The following is a 21,939-nucleotide window of genomic DNA, read 5'->3' on the forward strand; positions in this document are numbered from 1 at the left end:
ATGGTAATTACCCGTATTAATTAAGGTAATTTGTATTCACCCTGTGTGACTTCACTTCCTGTCTACACCTTTAAAAGTTTGTGAATAATCAGTTTGTTTTACACTTGATAAAGGCCGTGCAGCCTGAAACATGTTGTGAAAAATAAATCACTTAGCAGTTAATCTGCATTGCGTGCTTTCTCTCAGTTCCATTGAGCTATTGGATCATTTGTCGCACCTGGAGCGGGGGTGTCCTGCTGAGATAGAGAGCCTGAAGTACCCCAATACCCAGTCATCTTCATTTTTTGCATAGTGTCAGCATAGTTATTAGCATAGTATATGTCTGTAATAGGTATATCCTTCAGGATGGACAAGATAGAAAAGAGACAAATATGTGCATGCGCGTTAGCTAAGATATTTTGTCCGAGGCAAGCTGATAATATTGTTTATAGTACATGATGATACTTATGCAAGGTTGTCTAAGAAGAGACAGTACAGGGTCGTACAGAAAAACAAGTACAGAGGCCTACAAGGGTCGGCACGTAGGCATGTTAACCCTTCAAAGGTAAGTGCCAGCAAGTTGGGCCCTTGGGGGGGGGGGTGAGGGGGCCCTGATGTGGTAGCCCAGGTGGGCCCTGACCCCCCCAGTCTGACCCTGAAGATGCTGAACCTCTAGGATGGTTCAATAAGTTAGTATATAAGATATATTAACAATATCAAATGCAGAGCATAGTCTGGGAAGATTAATATTGAAGTTTGACTTTGATCTCCAGTTTACCAAAGCCAAAAGTTTAACAATAATACTTACCTTAAAAAACCCCTTTGTAAACCACAAAGCTATGTCTTTGCCACATGCATTGGGGTGCAATGGTTGTTTCCTTACAGCTGTAGAGCCTTTGGTTTGATTTTGACCAGAGCACTATGTGTGTGGGGTTTGTATGTTTTCCCTGTGCTTGGATGAGTTTCCCTAACCAAACTTACACCTGATTAATGCTAAATTAATTTTAAATACTGTACATATAACTCTCTTTGAACAAGAAATCAATGATTTTCTGGTGCAGGGAAAGATCTCACAGGTCTCTCAAAAGAAAGTGCAAATCCAGGCGTTACAACAGAACGTCAATAAATGCACTTTAGAGAGAATGACTGTGGAAATGGAGAAAGATGCTCAAAATAAAGAGTATCAAGTATTGTTACAAGAGCAAAGCTGGAAATGTGGAACTGCAGAAACTGCAAAAGTGCTGCAAATGAAGGAATAAGAAATGAACCGTATAAAGAAATTGGAACGTTTCTTCTCAGAGGCACTTTGGCAGGTGAAGCAGAAGATTGCAGGTAGCACGGTCTGCTTATACCAGCAAGATGATGCAAGCCTCTCTAGGAAAAGACCAGTACCCAAAGATCAGAACCATTCATAACAAAGAAAACAGAACTAATGATGTTGGCCATAATCTCAGTGAGGCGGAGAAATGCTAAATTGACATATAAGAAATACAATTTAAATATACAGTACAAAGATATCAGAAATCAGTTCCAGCATCACCACTGACCCAAGCAACCAAAAGACATTAATTCAAAAGCAACTAAAAAATAAATGATGATAATTTTAAAAACAGCAGTTTGTTTAAGAATTAAACTGTATATCATACTAAACGTAACATAAAGGTGAGCTATCCCTTTGATAAAGCCATTTGTTTGTAACTGGTGCAACTATTTATACATGCTTTCATCCCTGCCACAGAGCCATTTAACTTACCAGCCTGGAGGAATCCAAAACCAGTTTGCAGGTCACCTTTATTGTGTGTAACAAACCACAACAAGAAGCAGATTAACAGGGTGGTAATGTAGTGACTTAAAGGGGTTGTTTACCTTCTAAACACTTTTTTTTTCCAGTTGAGTTCTTTTCAGATTGTTCCCCATAAACAAAGACTTTTTTTCAATTGCTTTTCATCTTTTATTTTTTACCATTTTCCCAAAATTTTAGTTTAAAAGTTTAATGTTCGTGTCTCAGTGTTTCAGTCTGGCAGCTCAGTGATCCAGGAGCAGGTTTTGAACTGTTACAATTTGCTACATTTAGTTGATACATTTAGTTGATCCATTTCTTAGCAGCAACTGTGGAATACAAGCAACTATTGTATCAACTCAAACAGCTGCCTTTAAAGGGGAACTCCGGCTTCCAAACCAAAATTTGATAATGAGGCCCACATAACACAGAATCCCCAAATATACCCATCACAGTTACCTGTTTCATCAAAAAGTATGAATAAATGCAATTCTATGTGCTGAAATCCAGCTGTTTAACAGTTCTTCTCTTTCTGCATCATTTGAAATCCTGGCAGGGAAGGAGGGACTAAAACACTGATGTTACAAATTGTAACAACTACTTCACAGTTTACAGACAGCATGCAGGATTAATAAGCCACAATGCATTGCACTATGTTGTTCCTTTCCTTAATGAAATCATGTGTGCAGGGAATTGTGGGGTTTGGAGGATGCAGGCTGAGGACAGATGGCTGTTGATATAAAGTAACAGTAGTCAGCCAGCTCAGCAAAGTAGTCAGACAGATCAGCAGAAGAGAGGGGGCTAGGCTTAGGGAACTGTTCCAAACCATTAAAAATCATGAAAATTCTGCATAAAGTTGCTTGAAATTATATTTACTTTTTAAAAAGCTAAACTCTGGGATTCTGCTCAGCAAATGTATCAAATGTATTTCTAGTGGTCTATCTGAAATCAAGTGAGCTTAAAGTGGTTGTTCACCTTTAGGGTAAGGCCATAAGAGGAGATTCAGGGAGATTTTGTCGCCTGGCGACTAATCACCTCATCTTCTGAGCAACAATCTCCCCGAACTGCCTCAGCGTGTTTTCCCATAGGCTACAATGAAAAGTCGCCTGCGCTAAAGCAGAGATGCATTTTCAAAAGTTGCCTCTAAACTTTGGGCGACTGTTGAAAACGCATCGCCGCGTGGGATCAGACAAACATCATAACCCTTATGATGTAGAGAGTGATATTCTGAGACAATTTGCAATTGGTTTTCATTTTTTATTTGTGTTTTTTTGAGTTATTTAGCTTTTTATTGAGCAGCTCTCAAGTTTGCAATTTCAGCAATCTAGATGCTAGGGTCCCAATTACCCTAGCAACCATACACTTATTTGAATAAGAGACTGGAATATGAATAGAAGAGGGCCCGAATAGAAAGATGAGTAGTAAAAAGTAGCAATAACTATAAATGTGAAGCTTTACAGAGCATTTGTTTTAGATGGTGTCGGTGACCCCATATCTGAAAGCTGGAGAGAGTCAGACGAAGAAGGCAAATAATATAAAAACTATAAAAAATAAATAATGACAACCAATTGAAAAGTTGCTTAAAAGTCGCCCCTCAAAAGTGTTTGAAGGTGAACAGCCCCTTTCAGTTTGTTATAAAACAACTCTTTTTTTTTGCTTTTCCTGAGTAGGACTCGTATACAGGCAGGGAAAGTGGACATTGGTGACTTAACATGGGAGAAAAAGGAGAAGGTTCTCAGGTTGTTGTTTGCAAAGATGAATGGCTTCCTGAATAGGTGACTCTCTTTTTTTAACAAGCAAGAAAAAATGGGGAAACTAAAAGAAATTCAGCACATGTCATTTTACAATATCAGTGACTTACCAGGTGTCTTCAATTATAAAGACATTGGGGTACCCTGGAGCTACCATCAACCTTGGACTTGGTTTATCACAGCAGGTTGCATTAATAGGCGCACCAGACTTGTGTCTAGTGATGGGCGGATTTATTCACGAAACGGGTGCTAAAATTCACCAGTGTCAAAAAAAGATGGACGCCGGTGTCCGTTTTTGGATGCCGGTGTCCGTTTTTGGATGCCGGCGCATTTTCGGCAGCGAATGTGCGCCAGCATTCAAAAAAACGGACGCCGGCATCAAAAACAGATGCCAGCGTAAAAAATGAGACACAGGCGCTGTTTCAAGATTTATTTCGCCGTTTCGCAAATTTTTCGTCTTTTTCGGCGCAAATTCGCCCATCACTACTTGTGTCCAGTGAATCAGACGCTGCTTTGAATACATTCTTTGGAAATGACAAACCCCCCCTATCTGAAAATGCAAGATGCAATTTGAGTCTAAACAAAGGAGGAATTACAGCTACATTGTGGTTAAAAAAATATGGCAATTTTTTTTATGAATGACCCTAGTATGTTTCTGTTATTCAGGAAGAGCCCTGGGCTGAGGCCTTCATCTCCTGCAGCTGTCTCATCACTCGCAGAAAAAGAAAGTAATACCAGGTAAGGGTGGCATAGAACTGTTATGGCCATAATGAACTAAAAAAAATATATAAGGGTATCATATAATAAACTCTCTAATGCTTACATCACCTGACCGATTATAATTAGGAAGTAAGAAGGCAGATGTTAAACTGACTTTTTGGTAGATCACAGTAACTGAACTTTGGCAGCCAGGCTCTAAGCATTCCCTTTAATTGATTATTCCAGATCATGAGATGTTCTGGGGTGATTTATTTGACACATATTTTTATATTTTAAAGTGAGTTCATGAAAACACTTTCCTGACTGCTGATAAATGTGAATAAGTGGAGAGAAAAAATAAGCTTGTAAATCCACAGATTTGGAAGAGAATTTTCTCTTCCATCTCATTGTAAAAACTCACAGCAATGTCATATTGTTGGCCTTTAACTTAGCGCAAAGATGGAGAAAATGCTGCTTTAAATCACCAGGGTATTGTGACCCTTCAGTTTGTTTGTGTTTTCTTCTTTTCAGCACTGTAATACCCTCTCACTGCCTTTATTCTGTAATAAATTTCACTCCATTTCGTTGTGGAAATCATTTAATTCTTTTTTCCCCATACATTTAAAATTCTTATTTCTTCCATATCCTTTTACGCTATAGCTGACTTTTTAAACTGATAACTATCACGTGTTTATGATAGCCTAACTGAAAACAAGTGTGTTATTTTTATCCCAGTCAGCTTCCCAACTCTCCCCCCCCTCACTGTAATTCTTGCTCTCAGCTTCTATATTTGAGCAACACGTTACAAGAAGTTGTTTGGCCTGCTATGCTTCCCTTACTTTTGGATTAAGTTATACGGGTACCGGTGCCCTTGTGAGAAGTCATAGAGAGGACAGCAGGGACAGAGTGTGATCGAAGAGCCGACATCATGAGAAATTATAGGGTAGTACTATGCTTGAGAGCCTGATGCACATAATCCTAGCATTAATATATGCTACAAAGCTTTATTTTGTATTTCTTGCAGCTTGCAAACTGTTGTATGTGGAGAAGACTGAATGTAGCTTGTAGGTGCTGACTTCATATTATGAATATAATTTATACTACGGATGCACCGAATCCAGGATTTGGTTTTCAGCAGGATTCAGATGTGGCTGAATCCTTCTTCCTGTCCGAATCCCAATTTGCATATGCAAATTGGGGGTGGGGAGGGAAATTGTATGACTTTTTATAACAAAACAAGGAAGTAAAAAATTTCGTCCCCTGCCCATCTCTAATTTGCATATGCAAATTAGGATTCCGTTTCGGTTCGATATTTGGCCGAATCCTTCGCCAAGGATTCGGGGGTTCGGCCGAATCCAAAATAGTTAATTCGGTGCATCCCTAGTTTAAACTGCTAAGAACTTGTCCTGTGTTCCCTGTTATACTTTAACACTGTTACTGTGCCTAGAATGACCCTAGTCTCCATTAAACTGACCTAGACTAGCACTGCATGCAGCACAATGCTAAGGGATCAGCACTGTGCACCCACCTGTTCAGTAACAGCTGGATGTGGGCAAAGCTGTGTTGATAAATGAGTTCTGTAAGAACATATAGCTTGCAACGTGATCATTATTTTTTTAGCAGACTGAATTAAAGGGTGGTTTACCTTTGCAGTAACTTTTAATACATTATAAAATGGTAGATTCTTAACAACTTTTCAGTTGGTCTGCATTATTTATTTTGCATAATTTTTTTAATTCTTCCTCTTCTGACTCTACTTACAAACAGTGCCCAATGATGTAAACAATAATAATTGGTGCTTAGTGATGCAATTTCTGTCCCATAACTCATCAAAACTTGTTTATTATAATTAATCATGTGACCCATATTGTTAACAAAGAGGCTATTAGAAGTCACCTTGTGATCTGTATATATCAGTGACATCCTTATACAATAGGTTTACAATACGTTTACAATAGGGGGTACATTAGTCATTCTTCCTTGTACATATAATAGCACTACATCATATTGCAGGTTGGCAGCATTTTTCCTGGAGTGAAAGTGCACAACTAAGCTGTGATGTATTTTATGGCATAAGGACTGATGCGTCGATCTACTTTCTGACCTCTATTATCACTGCAGGTTCTGGGGCAACAATTGCTGAGAACCTTTTCCAGCTCCAGTCGGAATCAGATTCAGAATCGTGTGCTTGAAAAACAGAAGATATTTCAGGTTAGACAGTATCATTATTTACTTTGTGGAATGGAAAAAGGAAAATTTCCTATCATGCTTACAGTAAATCTATTTTCCTGGCCACTTATCATGTCAGCGATACTATGGGGTATGGGGGCGGGGCAAATTCTATTTCTTTAATATGCTATTGGTTTTGGGTTTACTGCAAGCAAAATATTATAACTTCCTAATGCAGGAGATTGAACAACCAGTGAATAAGTTCAGAATGGTGGTTGTCAAAACTGTGAAACTTCACGTTCACCTTTATAGGTCTGGATATTAGTTTGCATCATGCCAGATCTTGAAGCACAAAGTTAAGTAACCTGGCTGAGGATTGGATTGACTAAGGGCCAGTTTAGGCATTGTGACACCACTCCCATCTTTTTTTTATTTTTTTTTATAAAAGTTATAAAAGTTCTGTGTGTAAATAGTGTCTTAGGTGGGGCAGTTTGGGTAACAAGAACAGAGACTTAGGGGCATATTTATCAAGGGTCGAATTTTGAATCTGAAAAACTTCAAGACCAACCAAAATGAAGCTTTTTTTTTTTTTTTTTTTTTGGCCAAATAGGTCAGTTTTTAATCAAATAGGTCCGTATTCTGCCAAATTTGAATCGTACAAATCAAAGTCATGGTGCATTTGAATCAAAATTTTCAGAAAAAAAAAAAAAACCTTTGATAAATCTGCCTCTTAGACACTGGTTTAAATTGCATAAAAGTCATTCAATCCTAAACATTTTAATAGACTTATATTGGATGAAATTATTCTGTTGTGGTAACAACTTACTGCATGAATTTACCACTTCAAGCATTGTAAATGTTGGGGGTTCACAGTCTAATAAAGTGCCATTTTCTCCACCAGTGTTTTTGCAAAGCAAATGCCTTATACATGTTTGTTTCATGTACTTGTTTTCAGGGCCGATTTACATAGCCGGCACCCCTAGGCCTGCTGCTGTTTATCGCCCCCATACCCTCCCTTTTATTCACTCAATTTTTCATTGTCGGGACTGGAGCAATGGGGATTGGCTCACAGGAAATGTAAAAAAACTATTGCACATCCCCATTGTTTTTCAACCAATATGGGTGTGGCTGGGCAGCATGCCGCCTCCTAAAATCCTGCCGTCCTAGGCCTGGGCCTTGGTGACCTTTCCACAAATCCGGGCCTGCTTGGTTTCATTGAACGCACAGAGGGCCCCCAAAATTGTTCATGTGTGCACTCGAGTGCACACCTTGTAGAACATTGTGTCAAAAACTTGCCTAAATCTTCTCGGATAATTTATCTAATTATATATAGTGTTACATTTCTGCAGCAGTCACTACTGCATTAGCCAATAAATGGAAAAACTTTCCACATATTGCTTCGACCTTAAGAAAGGGAACAAAAAACTGGATTTGCTGCAATGTGCTGCCACAATACTGAGCATAATTATTAATTAATATTTAACAATGAGCATTTTTTCTGTCTTTTTTATTAAAAAAAAAAAAAAAAAATATATATATATCAAGGACCCACACTCCTATATTTAGTGCAAAAAAATCAGTATTTATTCATCAGTGGCAGAACTACCGGGGGAGCAGGGGGTGCGAGCGGGCCACCCCCTCAGGGCCCCCCCGGCAGTCCGTTCCCCCGCTGAAAATGCGGCCAAATGCGGCGGTACGGAGGGGGGCGGGGCCCGGCTGCACGTCACACACCACTCTACTGTTATTCATATTTGTGCATCCAACATTTTGGCCCATATTCAGGCCTTTATCAAGGATAGAATACAAGTGTTTCAGTACATACTTATACACAAAGCCCTTCACATTTCAAAAAATGGCGCCAAGCATTACGTCATACATGTTAAACCAAACCTCATTAAGTTAATTGATAAGCAACCATTCTTTAGACATTTAGTTATGCAATTTGCATTCTCACTACAAGGTGCCACTATCGAGTGGAATAAGTGAATGTTCATAAAAAAAGTCCATTTGATAAGGCTTTACTTCAAAGGGAGGCCTACTAGACCTGTGAGTTGGACTGTGTGGCACCAAATGGGTTAAATGGCTGCTTTTTGAACTGAGAAACAAGTAATCAAGAAGTGTGGCCAGAAATAGACAGAAAAGGAAATATTGAACCATAAGTTGAAACAAAATGAAACATGACACATTGATCATAACAATATTTAATTGCTTTATTGTTTATCTGTCGCTTCTGGTAACAAAATATATACTTTGTATCAATTTCCAGGGTATACATGGAAGGAATCTCTACAAATGGATATATATATATATATATATATATATATATATATATATATATATATATATATATATACACAACGGGATCCGTTATCCAGAAAGTTCTGATTTACAGAAAGGCCGTCTCCCATAGACTCCGTTTTATCCAAATAATCTAATTTTTGAAAATGATTCCCTTTATCTCTGTAATAATAAAACAGTACCTTGTACTTGATTCAAACTAAGATAAAATTAATCCTTATTGGAAGCAGAACCAGCCTATTTGGTTTATTTAATGTTTACATGATTTATTAGTAGACTTGAAGCATGAAGATGAAGAATTTATGGAAAGATCCGTTACCCGGAAAGCCCCAGGTCCCTAGCATTCTGGATAACAGGTCCCATACCTGTATTTAGTATCTGTAATACAAAAATAAATGTTAAAGCTCAATTTACAGCAATTGTTTTAACTTAAACCACAGGTTTATAACTGGATATGCTTTGTGCCAAATAATGAACATTTGAACCAAAAATTATTGTGCTGTTTAGTCGTTAATAGCAACTATTATTTATTGTTAGTGTTGCCTCTGTCTATTCAGTTGGTTTTATTGTTGCTTTTTTTTAATGTCACAACTGCAGTATGCAATGTGTTAAATATTAATTAATCATTCCTACCTTAGGCAAATAATGACCTACCTGTTCACCTAAAAGGAGGATCAGGAGATGCCATTTTGTACAGAATAACAATGGGAATCAGCATTGCAGGTACAGCCCTATGGAATATAGAGTATCATGCTTTCTACATATCACATGTGAAACACAACACAAGGGCAATAATTATACACCAATTCTTAGGTGCTAAAAAAATGAATGGCATTTAAAAATCTGCTGCACATAGAATACAAACCACTATCCACTATATTGGCCACTTGAAAGCTGGTGATCATTATACTGTAATAAACTAATACAATGGGCACAACTCTGTTTATGAAATGTTACATTTCCTGAATTTCTATGTTTTTAATCATCATCATCATCATCATCATTTATTTATATAGCGCTGTCAAGATACGCAGTGCTTAATTTAAATTCATTTAAATTCATTGTATGACATCACTGTGACTCTTCTCATTTAGAGTACTGGGGAGAAGATAATTATATTGGGGTTGGTTCAATCACTAACCTAGTTAAGAAATAAAGGTCATAAATCCTGTAAAAGAGCCTACCTAAGCCACCTCTCCCTGTCAGTGGGGTGTCATTTTTGAAGGGCACAAACCTTTTTTAGCTACGATAAGCCAATAAACATGACATATAAAATGTTATTTTTATGCACAGTCACTATTTGTTGTACAGTACAGTACACATCCTAATTTAAGATTGTTCAGTATAGATTTTTTTCTCTAGATCCATGTTATATCAATATAAACGGTAAGTATTTCGATTTCTTGTAATTTGTATGCATCATGCCTTTTTACAGGGACCTGCCTTTCAGTCTTCCAGCTGTTCAAAGCAGCTCAGCCAAAGAAGGTGAAATGACTGTATTTTCCTGGTTAATGAATTAAAGCAGGACTAAAGCTCAGAAGAAGACAATTTAGATTAAAATGGTCTTTTTCAGTGTCTGTGTGGTCTATCATTACCGACAGCAAATATTTTACCACTAAATGGGTATGCTCTAGTACAGTAGCTAAGTATACTAAGCCGCATTTTAGCACACATACTATGTCTTGCCATTACATGTATCATTGCCTAAGGAAGCTGTGCTCCTTGTGGCAGTAGGCAAAAGCACCACTCTTAGGGGGTTATTTATCAAAGTCCGAATTTATTTCAATATCTTCTGCTACAAACTCAGATCAAATCCACTTGGGTTTTTTACGCTTATTTATTAAAACGTTTTAACCCCAAAATTTGCTTTACGGGAAAAAACAATTAGATTTTCACGAGTCGGATTTTTTCATCCGATTTTCACAATTTTTTTGGAATTTTCACCCGAAAACTTAGGGGCACATTAAAAAATCATTGGGACTTCTCCCATTGACTTATATGCAACCTCAACAGATATGAGATGCCGGATTTTTCGATTCAGACTTTTCCATTCTTTAATAAATTCCAAAAAATTCGTAATTTTTTTAAAAGTCCGATTTTATAAAAATAAAAACAGGAATTTTTCGTGATTTTTTGATGATTAGTTCTCACTTACCTAACACTGGATTAAAAATCTGGCACTTGAAAAAGTCCAGAAGACTATCAAAGTTGGAGAATACTAGGGGGCACATTTACTAAGGGTCGAATATCGAGGGTTAATAAATCCTCGAATTCGACCCTCGAAGTAAAATCCTTCGAATTCGAATATCGAATTCAAAGGATTTTGCGCAAATACTACGATCGTAAAAATCTAACGATTCACAGGATTTTAATCGAATGATCAAAGGATTTTTCTTCGATCAAAAAACCTTAGAAAACTGATGGGGAAGTTCCCCATAGGCTAACATTGTATCTCGGTAGGTTTAAACTGCAGAATTATGTAGTCAAAGTTTTTTTTAAAGAGACAGTACTTCGACTATCCAATGGTCAAATAGTCGAACGATTTTTACTTCGAATCGTTCGAAACAAAGTCGAAGGCTGCAGTAGCCTATTCGATGGTCGAAGTTCCCAAAATAATACTTCGAAATTCGAAGTTTTTTTACTTCGAATCCTTCACTCGAGCTTTGTAAATGTGCCCCTAGGTGTAGTATTGACAGTTAGGGACTCTTTTTTACATAGAAAAAACAAAGAGCCTCTTTAGAACTGAGTGCAGAGTTTGAAGCAATGCAAATGCTTCTTCACTGTGAAGGCAGTGAGGTTGTGGAATGCCCTACTGGATGAACACTCAACACTACCTGAAAAATACTGAACAGTTCAGGACAACATGGGATTTATTAAAATGCTCTTAGGTAAGTGCAAGGGAAAGTATCAGTAATACCCTTGATACACATAAAAGAACAGACACTTGCTCCTCTGTGCTGGGCATTGCAATGATATTTCAAGTTATGTAAATTGACGAAGCTGTAGCTTATGTATACTCTATAAAGATAATATAAGGAAAGTGAAAGTGTGAGCTTGCTGCAGTTTAGTGCATATCTATACCTGCTGCTCTCAGCATGCTTACAACTGAGAGTGCTTATGAGTAGCATGTTTGATTGTAATTGGATTGTAAGCAAAATTGATTGTAAGCAAAAGAGATTGTAAGCAAATCCCATAGGATGGTAAGGATTGCGATCAATTTAAAACAGTGGGGTGGTAAATGCATGTGAATACTCTGTGGATAACTCATGGATAGATGATCTATAACAGCTTTCTTTTATGTTGTATGGATGCAAAAAATAAACAAGTGGAGGATTCCAAGTAAGAGATAATCAGAACAGCAGAAAATTAGAATGATGTACTGAGTCCATGAGAACTCACAGTGGAATAGGAGCTATTTTTGTTACAGGAGGATCCAATCAGAAAATAAAAGTAGAGCTGGGTACAGAGAGGTTCATGCATGAATGAGTTTAAATGACAAATGGCTACAGAAGCAGAAGTGTGACAGCAGAATGGCTATGGCAGCAGGGGCTGGAGTGTGAGAGAAGAATAGATAATTAAGCATGGTAGCACAATGGATAGCATGGGAACGCAGGGAAATTTGTTCCTGATAAATTTGGCAATAGTGTGTGAATGTACTAGGAACCTAAGGAATAATAAAACAGTGTGATAGAGCAGAAAAGTTTTGGAAATAGATGTGTCAGAGATGGTTGGCTATGGAAGCTTGAATGTCAGGGCAGAATGACTATGAGAATCAGAGTATCAGATCAGAAGGTTATAACTTTTGGAACATTCTGCAGTTAATGGATAATAGTGCACTCATTTTCTGTCATTTGTGCCTTTCCCTTCCTAGAGTTTGTTCATTTTCTAAAAGGAGCTTATTTATCTCACCTCCCTGCTCATCCAGCATCACTAAAGTCCTAATTCCAGCATCTTTGCTCTGTGATACAAAGAAAAACACATTTTATATTAATATTTTTTATGTAAAGTAACTCTAACAGAAAGCATGCAAAAAGGTTAAAGAGGCTGAAAAAGGATAGATCACCACTCTTTTTAAAGAAAAAAAAACTTTTTTTATTAAAGGATAAGTAAATCTTGAAAAAAATGTAATATAAAATTGCTTAGTTCTAAGCACTTTTGCAATTTACATTATTATTTTTTTTCAGTTTCAGAGCTATTTAAGCTTTATATAATGAATTTATGTAACAATAGCACCAGTTTGTGTAACTGTTCGTCTGTCTTTTGACTGCACAGTTACACGAACAAACCAGCAGGTGGTGTTGTTACAAAATTTATTTTGCCAGTTAAAAACTATAAAGGGGTTGTTCACGTTTAAACACTAATTTCAGTTCAGTTGGTTTCAGATTGTTCACCAGAAATAAAGACTTTTTCCAATTACTTTCTATTTTCTATATGTGACCCTTTTTCTAATATTGAAGTATAAAGATTCATTTTTCACCTTCTAAAGCAGCTCTGATTGGGGATCACCAACTTTTTAATTGTTCTAAATTGATACATTTAGTTGCTACATTTGTTATCTTTGTCCCTGCTGAGCAGAATCCCTGAATTTCATTAAAGGCAACTGTTAGAATTGATACAATAGTTGCTAATATTCCAAAGATATTGCTGAGAAATGTATCAACTAAGTGTATGGACTAAATTAATAGTTCAGATGCTCCTGGATCACTGAGCTCCCAGACTGAAACCCCAGAGACAGGGACATTAAACTTAAATTTTGGGAAAACGATAAAAAAAATAAAAGATGGGAAGCAATTGGAAAAAGTTGTTATTTTTGGTAAACAATCTGAAACCAACTCAACTTAAAAAAGTTTTGGAAGATGAACAATCCCTTTAATAGCTCTGAAACTGAAAAAAATAAACAATTATTATAAGTTTTGCTGATCACACTTCAATTAGCAGCTCTTCTAGCTGGGTTTATTAGACATGTCTAGTCACCTTCCTTAACATTGGCCTATAATGAGTAGATACCATAAAATATACTTTTAGTATAGCAAAAGAGAGGTACAACGTGCTGTACAGACAGGGGTGCTTCGCCTCTACGCCCCACTAGGTACCAGGGGCAGCAAAAATGCTGCTCCTGGTACTTTAAGAGCGAATTTCCGGGGGAGGGGGGGGCAGCAGCTACTGCTGCTGCCTCAGGCGGCGGAGGGGCCAGGATCGCCCCTGTGTACAGATAAGCACTGGGTTGCCCTACAATCTTTAGTTTGTTTGTCAAAATGATAGTTAAGCTATAGGTTGTTCCAGGGGACATATGGTGCCACCCACCATACAGAGCAAGGTGCTAGGGTTTGTTCACCATTCTAAAGTCTTTCCTTAAAGGGATCATGTTTTTTTCAAAACGCATCAGTTAATAGTGCTACTCCAGCAGAAATCTGCACTGAAATCCATTTCTCAAAAGAGCAAACAGTTTTTTTTTATATTCAATTTTGAAATCTGACATGGGGCTAGACATTTTGTCAATTTCCCAGCTGCCCCTGGTCATGTTTCCCATGTATCCCTTTAGATAAGGTGCAAAGTCAAAAACCTTGCCCCAACTCCATAAATGAGGCCCAGAAAGTTGTTTAAAGGTAACCTTTTTTAAAAAAAATATATAAGCTTCATATAGGGATGTTGTTCCATCTTTCTTATCATATTCTATTTTTGTCCCACACAATCTCAGGCTGAGAAAATTAAATCTCTACAAAAGACTTTTGCCTTCTGCCTTTAAAGTACATATTTGAATATAAATAGATTCAACCATTATTTTACTGAGGCTGGCAATTGATCACACAAATATGCAATATTCCAAATGTTATTGACTACCAAGACCATTGTTTCTTAATCTCTGAAACCTAATTTAACTCCTACAATGTTGGTTTGACCAGAAATGCAAGTTATACCTATCTTTAATGTGTCTTCTGTGTAGCTCTCACCTCTTCCACAAGTTGCACCATCCTCCTTGTGACATCCAGAGACTGGAAAACAAAGAGCTTTAGTTAATACCAGTGTTGTATATTTTTTTTTTTTTATAAAAAACACCTACTCTCTCTGCTCTCTCTATGGGACACATTTACTAAAGGGCCAATTGTGGTTTTTTTTGGTGAAAATTCAGCAAAATCACAATTTTCAGCAAATTCTGCAATTTACTAGGAGTTAAAGAAAACAATTCCCTAGCGAAAAAGCCCAGCACTAGAGAAGTTTCGCGCCATTTTGCCAGGTGAATTTTCATTCAGGTGAACGATCGTTAATCTGCAAAAGAACTTTCCAATACGTTACCCTTTTCATCAGTCTATTTTGCCAGTAACGGCAGAGAAAATTTGCAAAGAAACTTTTGCAATGACAAATATTCGCTAGCGAATGTACGCCAGCGTTCATTTGGCGAGACAAATCTTTGCATTTTGATGAATACACGTTCTCAATGATTTTTGTATATTTTATTTTGAAATCTGACATGGGGCTAGACATATTGCCAGTTTCCCAGCTGCCCCAATGATGTAACTTGTGTTCTGCTGTACTAAAAGTTGGAATGATATCACCCCCTCCCTTCCCCCCCCTCCCCCAGCAGCCTAACAACAGAACAATGGGAAGGTGTAAGACGCCCGTTTCACTTCCCCGCCGCCGATGCGGCTAGGCCTCAGGCGCCGGCTCCTATGGAGCGCGCGGCGCACATGCGCCGGAATTAAAGGGATAGTCACGCTGGCGCGATTGCGCAGGCGCTGGCGCTGATTCGCCAGCGTCCAATGGCACCAAATTCAAATCTTTAAATGGCCAGCAGTCCTTTTGTGCCTTGCCCAACGTAGGTTCTGTATACTGTTCCTGGGTGCGATTATTCTGTGATTCCTGTTGTGACCTTTGGCTATTCCTGATTCCTGTTTTGACTTCCGTCTGCCCTGACCCTTTGGCTTGTTCCTGACTACTCTTTGGATTCCGTTTTGTGCTTCGACCCTGTTTATTGCTGACCTGGCCTGTGACCTCGACTACTCTTTTGCATACCGATTTTGTACTGCATTCCCGATTGGTTTCTACTCGGCCCGTTCCTGGACTTTGTTAACCTTAACGTTAAGTTCCCTTGCTCGTCCAGAGTTCTTCCCTCAGTCTCCTCACTATTAAGTCCTGGCGGCATCCGAGTAGCGGAGGGCCCCACCCGACGTGAAAGGCGGCGGTTATAGGCCGAAGCGTGAGCCGAGCCCGGGACATTGGGGTTTACTCTGGGTTGTGGGATACTGAACGTTACATTACGTTGGGCCATAAACTAAGAAGATGGAGCCAGCTGAAGCTACTGCTTCCACCACTCCTTCGGAAGCGATTCTGGCGAATCTTCTGCAGAGGCTTGGTGAACAAGAGGACAAGCAAGACTATATTGTGCAATGTCTTCACGGTCTTTCTTCCAGACTTGACATGATGCAGCAACAGCCTGTTCCTGGTCCGAGCAATACTACTCCTCAGGCAAGCACCTCTCTACCTCCACCTATGGGTAGTACCTTCCATGAGCCCAAGGTTCCTTTCCCCGAAAAGTTTGCTGGGGATCAAAGTAAGTTTTTTACTTTTCAAGAGGCATGTAAACTACATTTCAGTTTTTTACCCTATTCTTTCCCTACCGAAGAATCTAGGGTGAATTTTGTAGTTACGCTCTTACAGGGTGATGCCCAGCTCTGGGCATTTAGTTTGTCTCGAAGGGATCCAGCAGGGCACTCTTTGGAGGCTTTCTTTAATGCTATGGCTATAATTTATGATGATCCTGATCGTGCCGCTTCTGCCGACGCAGCCATACGTGCTCTTAAACAAGGCAAGCGGCGGGCAGAGGATTATTGTACTGAATTCTGCCGTTGGGCGGTAGAGACGGGCTGGAATGATACGGCTCTGATGAGTCAATTCAGGGTTGGTCTGGCTCCGGCCATTAAAGATAGTCTTGTAAATTTTCCCACACAGTCTTCTCTGGATTCTCTCATGCATCTGGCCATCCAGATTGATCGAAGGCATAGAGAGAGACTCCAGGAGGAGCAGGTTATCTATGTTACACCTCCTTCTGTAAATGTCTTTAACACCCCACAAGTCTTTCCTAGATCTTTAGAAGAACCTACCTATGCAGATTGGTTCGACCCGTCTCTCTTCCGAGGAGAGGGTTCGTAGAAGGAATAATGGGTTATGTATGTACTGTGGGGATAGGGGCACTTTCGCAACACCTGTCACAAAAGGCCGGGAAACGACAGAACCTAAGCAGGTCTGGGGAGTCTTGCTTGGGTAATGTCGTTTCTACTCCCCAATCTTCTCAAATTTTAATTCCGGTTCTTTTGAGTTGGGACAGTGGTTGTGTGCAGAGCTCTGCTTTTTTGGATTCTGGGGCAGCGGGTAATTTTTTGGATTTTGGGTTTATTCAGAAACATGGTATTCCCTGGGAACCACAGGTTCCATCTTTCAGATTATCCGCCATTGATGGTAGATCTTTGGGTTCCGGACTAGTATCTACCCGATCTAAGGTTATTCACATGTCCATTTCCGATAATTTTGAATCCCTTTCATTTTTCATTACCGAGTGCCCACAGACTCCAGTCATTTTAGGCCTTCCCTGGTTACAAGGTCATAATCCCCAGGTTGATTGGCCCTCTGGTACAATTTTGAAATGGAGTCCTGAATGTATGTATTCTTGTGTTAAGTCTGTCCAGACCCTGGCCGCTACTTCTTTAAAGAGTCTTCCTCCTTGTTATGCCGCTTTTCCCGATGTTTTCTGTAAAAAAGCAGCTGAATCCTTACCCCCCCATAGACCCTATGACTGTGCCATTGAATTATTGTCTGGGTCTTCTCCTCCCAAGGGTAGGACATATCCTCTTTCTCTCCCTGAGTCTTTAGCCATGGAAGAATATATTAAAGAGAATTTGGAGCGGGGGTTCATTAGACCTTCTTCTTCCCCTGCGGGTACTGGGTTTTTTTTTGTCAAGAAGAAGGATGGGACTCTTAGACCCTGTATCGATTATAGAGGGTTAAATAAGATCACGGTCAAGAATCGTTACCCTCTCCCTTTAATCTCTGAACTCTTTGATAGAGTGAAGGGGGCTGTTATTTTTTCCAAATTGGATCTAAGGGGTGCCTATAATCTAATCAGGATAAGGGAGGGGGACGAGTGGAAGACCGCTTTTAATACCCGAGATGGGCATTATGAATACTTGGTAATGCCATTTGGTCTGTGTAATGCTCCCGCTGTTTTTCAAGAACTGGTTAACGATATCTTCCGTGACCTTTTGGGTCGGTTTGTCGTTGTGTATTTAGACGACATTCTAATTTTTTCTTCGAATTTGTTTTCCCATCGTGCCCATGTTCAGGAGGTTCTATCCAGGTTAAGGCAGAATCATTTGTATGCTAAGCTTGAGAAATGTCTCTTCGAAGTCTCTGCTGTACCTTTCCTTGGATATATTATTTCCCAAACTGGTCTTGAGATGGAGCCCACTAAAGTCCAAGCAATTCAGCAGTGGGCACAACCTCTTTCTTTGAAAGCGATCCAGAGATTTCTAGGGTTCGCTAATTATTATAGGCAATTCATTCTGAATTTTTCTAAATTGGTGGCCCCAATTACTGCCTTAACTAAGAAAGGGGTTGACCCTAGTATTTGGTCTGCTGAGGCTGTTGAGGCCTTTGGTCTCTTAAAAGAGGCCTTCATTTCTGCTCCAGTTCTCCGGCATCCAGACTCGTCTTTGCCTTTTATTGTTGAGGTTGATGCGTCTGAGATCGGTGCCAGAGCAGTATTATCTCAATGACATCCTGTCTCCGGTAAAATTCACCCATGTGCCTTTTTCTCAAAAAAATTTTCCTCTGCTGAGGTCAACTACGATATTGGCAATAGGGAATTATTGGCCATTAAATTAACATTTGAGGAATGGAGACATCTCCTTGAGGGTGCCAAGCATACGGTTTCTGTGTTCACAGATCATAAAAATCTGTTGTACATAGAATCCGCTAAACGGTTAAATCCTTGTCAAGCCAGGTGGTCATTGTTTTTCTCACGTTTTAATTTTCTCATCACCTACAGGCCTGCTGAAAGGAATCTGAAAGCAGATGCCCTTTCTAGAAGCTTTGTCTCCAAGCCTAGGGAGGATTTGGAACCTCTCCCTATTGTTCCTAAGGAGGTGATTGTGGCAGCCTTGAGTCCGGATCTCTCTACCTCCTTGTCGAATGCCCAGGTAGATTCCCCTCCTGATATTCCAGTGGGCAAGTTATTTGTTCCTAGTAATTTACGTGAAGCAGTCTTTCACGAGACTCATGATTCTAAAGTGGCTGGTCATCCGGGTTGTGCGAAGACTTGCGATTTGTTGTCTCGTACTCTCTGGTGGCCGACTTTAAGACAAGACGTTGCCAAATATATTGAGTCATGCCCAGTCTGCCAACGATCTAAGCCATCTATATCTTTACCTCAAGGGTTGCTGCAGTCACTTCCTATTCCTGAGAGACCTTGGACTCATATATCCATGGATTTCATTGTAGAATTACCTCCATCGAATGGGCATACTGTTATCTGGGCAGTGGTGGACCGTTTTAGTAAAATGTCTCATTTTATTCCTCTTTCTACCCTTCCCTCTGCCAAGACTCTAGCGGAACTTTTCATTGTCCATATATTTAAGTTTCACGGGGCTCCTCTCAATATTGTGTCTGATAGGGGGGTTCAATTTGTGTCCAAATTCTGGCGGGCATTTTGTTCATTAATGGGTACTGATTTGTCTTTCTCTTCTGCATATCATCCCCAGACCAATGGTCAGACTGAGAGGATAAATCAGACTCTGGAACAATATCTTAGATGTTATGTCTCCTGCAATCAGGCACTTTGGGTTAATTTTCTTCCGTGGGCTGAATTTGCCTATAACAATGCCATTCATTCCTCCACTGGAAAATCCCCTTTTTTCACTGTGTTTGGTCTTCATCCCAGAGTTTTTTCATTCTCAGGTTCATGTGATCTTCCTGCTGTTAATTCCTTTGTGGAAGATTTTTCTAAAACTTGGCAGGAGGTTCAGAAGTCCTTATCTTCTGCAGTAGCTGCTCAGAAGAAGGCTTCAGACAAACATCGGAGAGATTCTCCTGTGTATCAGGTTGGTGACAAGGTTTGGCTGTCCTCCAAAAATATTTCTCTGAAAGTCCCTTCAGCCAAACTGGGTCCCAAATTTATTGGTCCTTTTTCTATATCTGGTGTTATCAAACCATGTACTTTCAGGTTAAATCTTCCTCCCGAACTCAAGATTTTTAATTCTTTCCATGTATCTCTGTTGAGATCTGCTAGAGTGGTATGTCAGAATTCTCCTCCTCCTCCTATTTCTGTTGAGGGTCAATCTGAATTCTTGGTTCACAGGTTGATTGACTCTCGTATCTCTAGGGGTAAACTCCAATATCTGGTTCATTGGAAGGGTTATGGTCCTGAGGAGAGATCCTGGGTTTTCGCCTCTGATGTTAAGGCGGATAGGTTGGTGAGACAGTTTCATTCTAAATTTCCCAACAAACCTAAGGGTCCAGTGGCCCCCTCTGGAGGGGGGGGTAATGTAAGATGCTTACCTAGGGGACGGCAGGTTTCACTTCCCCGCCGCCGATGCGGCTAGGCCTCAGGCGCCGGCTCCTATGGAGCGCGCGGCGCGCATGCGCCGGAATTAAAGGGATAGTCATGCTGGCGCGATTGCGCAGGCGCTGGCGCTGATTCGCCAGCGTCCAATGGCGCCAAATTCAAATCTTTAAATGGCCAGCAGTCCTTTTGTGCCTTGCCCAACGTAGGTTCTGTATACTGTTCCTGGGTGCGATTATTCTGTGATTCCTGTGACCTTTGGCTATTCCTGATTCCTGTTTTGACTTCCGCCTGCCCTGACCCTTTGGCTTGTTCCTGACTACTCTTTGGATTCCGTTTTGTGCTTCGACCCTGTTTATTGCTGACCTGGCCTGTGACCTCGACTACTCTTTTGCTTACCGATTTTGTACTGCATTCCCGATTGGTTTCTACTCGGCCCGTTCCTGGACTTTGTTAACCTTTACGTTAAGTTCCCTTGCTCGCCCAGAGTTCTTCCCTCAGTCTCCTCACTATTAAGTCCTGGCGGCATCCGAGTAGCGGAGGGCCCCACCCGACGTGAAAGGCGCGGTTATAGGCCGAAGCGTGAGCCGAGCCCGGGACATTGGGGTTTACTCTGGGTTGTGGGATACTGAACGTTACAGAAGGTAACCAGATAGCAACTCCCTAACACAAGATAACAGCTGACTGGCAGATCTAAGAACAGCACTCAATAGTAAAATCCAGGTCCTACTGCAACACATTCAGTTACATTGAGTAGGAGAAACAACAGCCTGCCAGAAAGCAGTTCCATCCTAAAGTGCTGGCTCTTTCTGAAAGCACATGACCAGGCAAAATGACCTGAGATGGTGCCTACACACCAATATTACAACTAAAGTGTAAACAGTGTAATTTAGATATAACAACATCATAAAAATCATGACAGAATCACATTAAGCCCCTGATACAAGCCTTTCAAATGGTATGTCAAATGCCCCTTTATGGCAAGATGCCAGCCACCCAATTGTCATTTGAAGTAATCTTTTGGCTGCCTTTCTGACCTTTGTGCAGCAAATCTACACATCTTTTAAAGACAGCTAGCAACAGTCAACCCCAAATGCCAGGGGGCTGCTGTAAGATGCCATAGACAGTTACTATTTACTTGGCTGGTGGGTGGCTGTTTGTGCATTGAATTTTTGACTCTCAGTCCAGACCTGTCAACCCACATATTTTACATCTCCTGCCAGCTCTTACCTCATCAGTCACCTTGTCCAGGCGCTTCTTGAGTTGCTGTTCATACTCGGATTTTCTTGTATTCTCCATCGAGGCTAAAATGGTCACATAATGGTAGGGATATTAATAAATGTATTACTAAATGTATACAGGGGAAAACAACAAACCTTTTCTGTATTTTGGGTCTGACTCCTGAAACTATGTAGCAGGATCAGTTCTCCTCCACGTTAATGAGCTACTTCTGCTACATTGTGTCAGAATTGAGAGCCAGAGGTGCAGAAATTAAATAACTATACAGAATATACTGTCAATAGTAATAACCTTTACAAATCAAGCCACTGTAAATGGTTGATTACTGCATATTGGAAAGTTTTTATTTTCATTATCCAAGACAGCGTTTATGGGTGGAGAACCCCTTTAAATGACAGGTCGAGGGAGACATAATTGTAATAACACTAGGTCCTGGGTATTTGAGGCCTAACTGTAATGAGAGATTAGTAGTT

The 21,939-nt window shown here is 39.9% G+C and overlaps 1 protein-coding gene across 1 annotated transcript; it reads left to right on the forward strand.

The window, feature by feature from the left end:
• Positions 1–5,046: 5,046 nt before the first annotated feature.
• On the forward strand, positions 5,047–10,253 carry LOC108700492 (cytochrome c oxidase subunit 7A1, mitochondrial). Its single transcript, XM_041575070.1, has 4 exons — positions 5,047–5,152; positions 6,331–6,420; positions 9,315–9,399; positions 10,112–10,253. Exons 1-4 carry the CDS (start codon positions 5,138–5,140, stop codon positions 10,168–10,170), a joined length of 249 nt encoding a protein of 82 aa, XP_041431004.1. The 5' UTR covers positions 5,047–5,137; the 3' UTR covers positions 10,171–10,253.
• The last annotated feature ends 11,686 nt before the right edge of the window (positions 10,254–21,939 follow it).

The sequence above is a fragment of the Xenopus laevis genome, chromosome 8S (assembly GCF_017654675.1).
Source record: "Xenopus laevis strain J_2021 chromosome 8S, Xenopus_laevis_v10.1, whole genome shotgun sequence".
NCBI classification, from domain to species: domain Eukaryota; kingdom Metazoa; phylum Chordata; class Amphibia; order Anura; family Pipidae; genus Xenopus; species Xenopus laevis.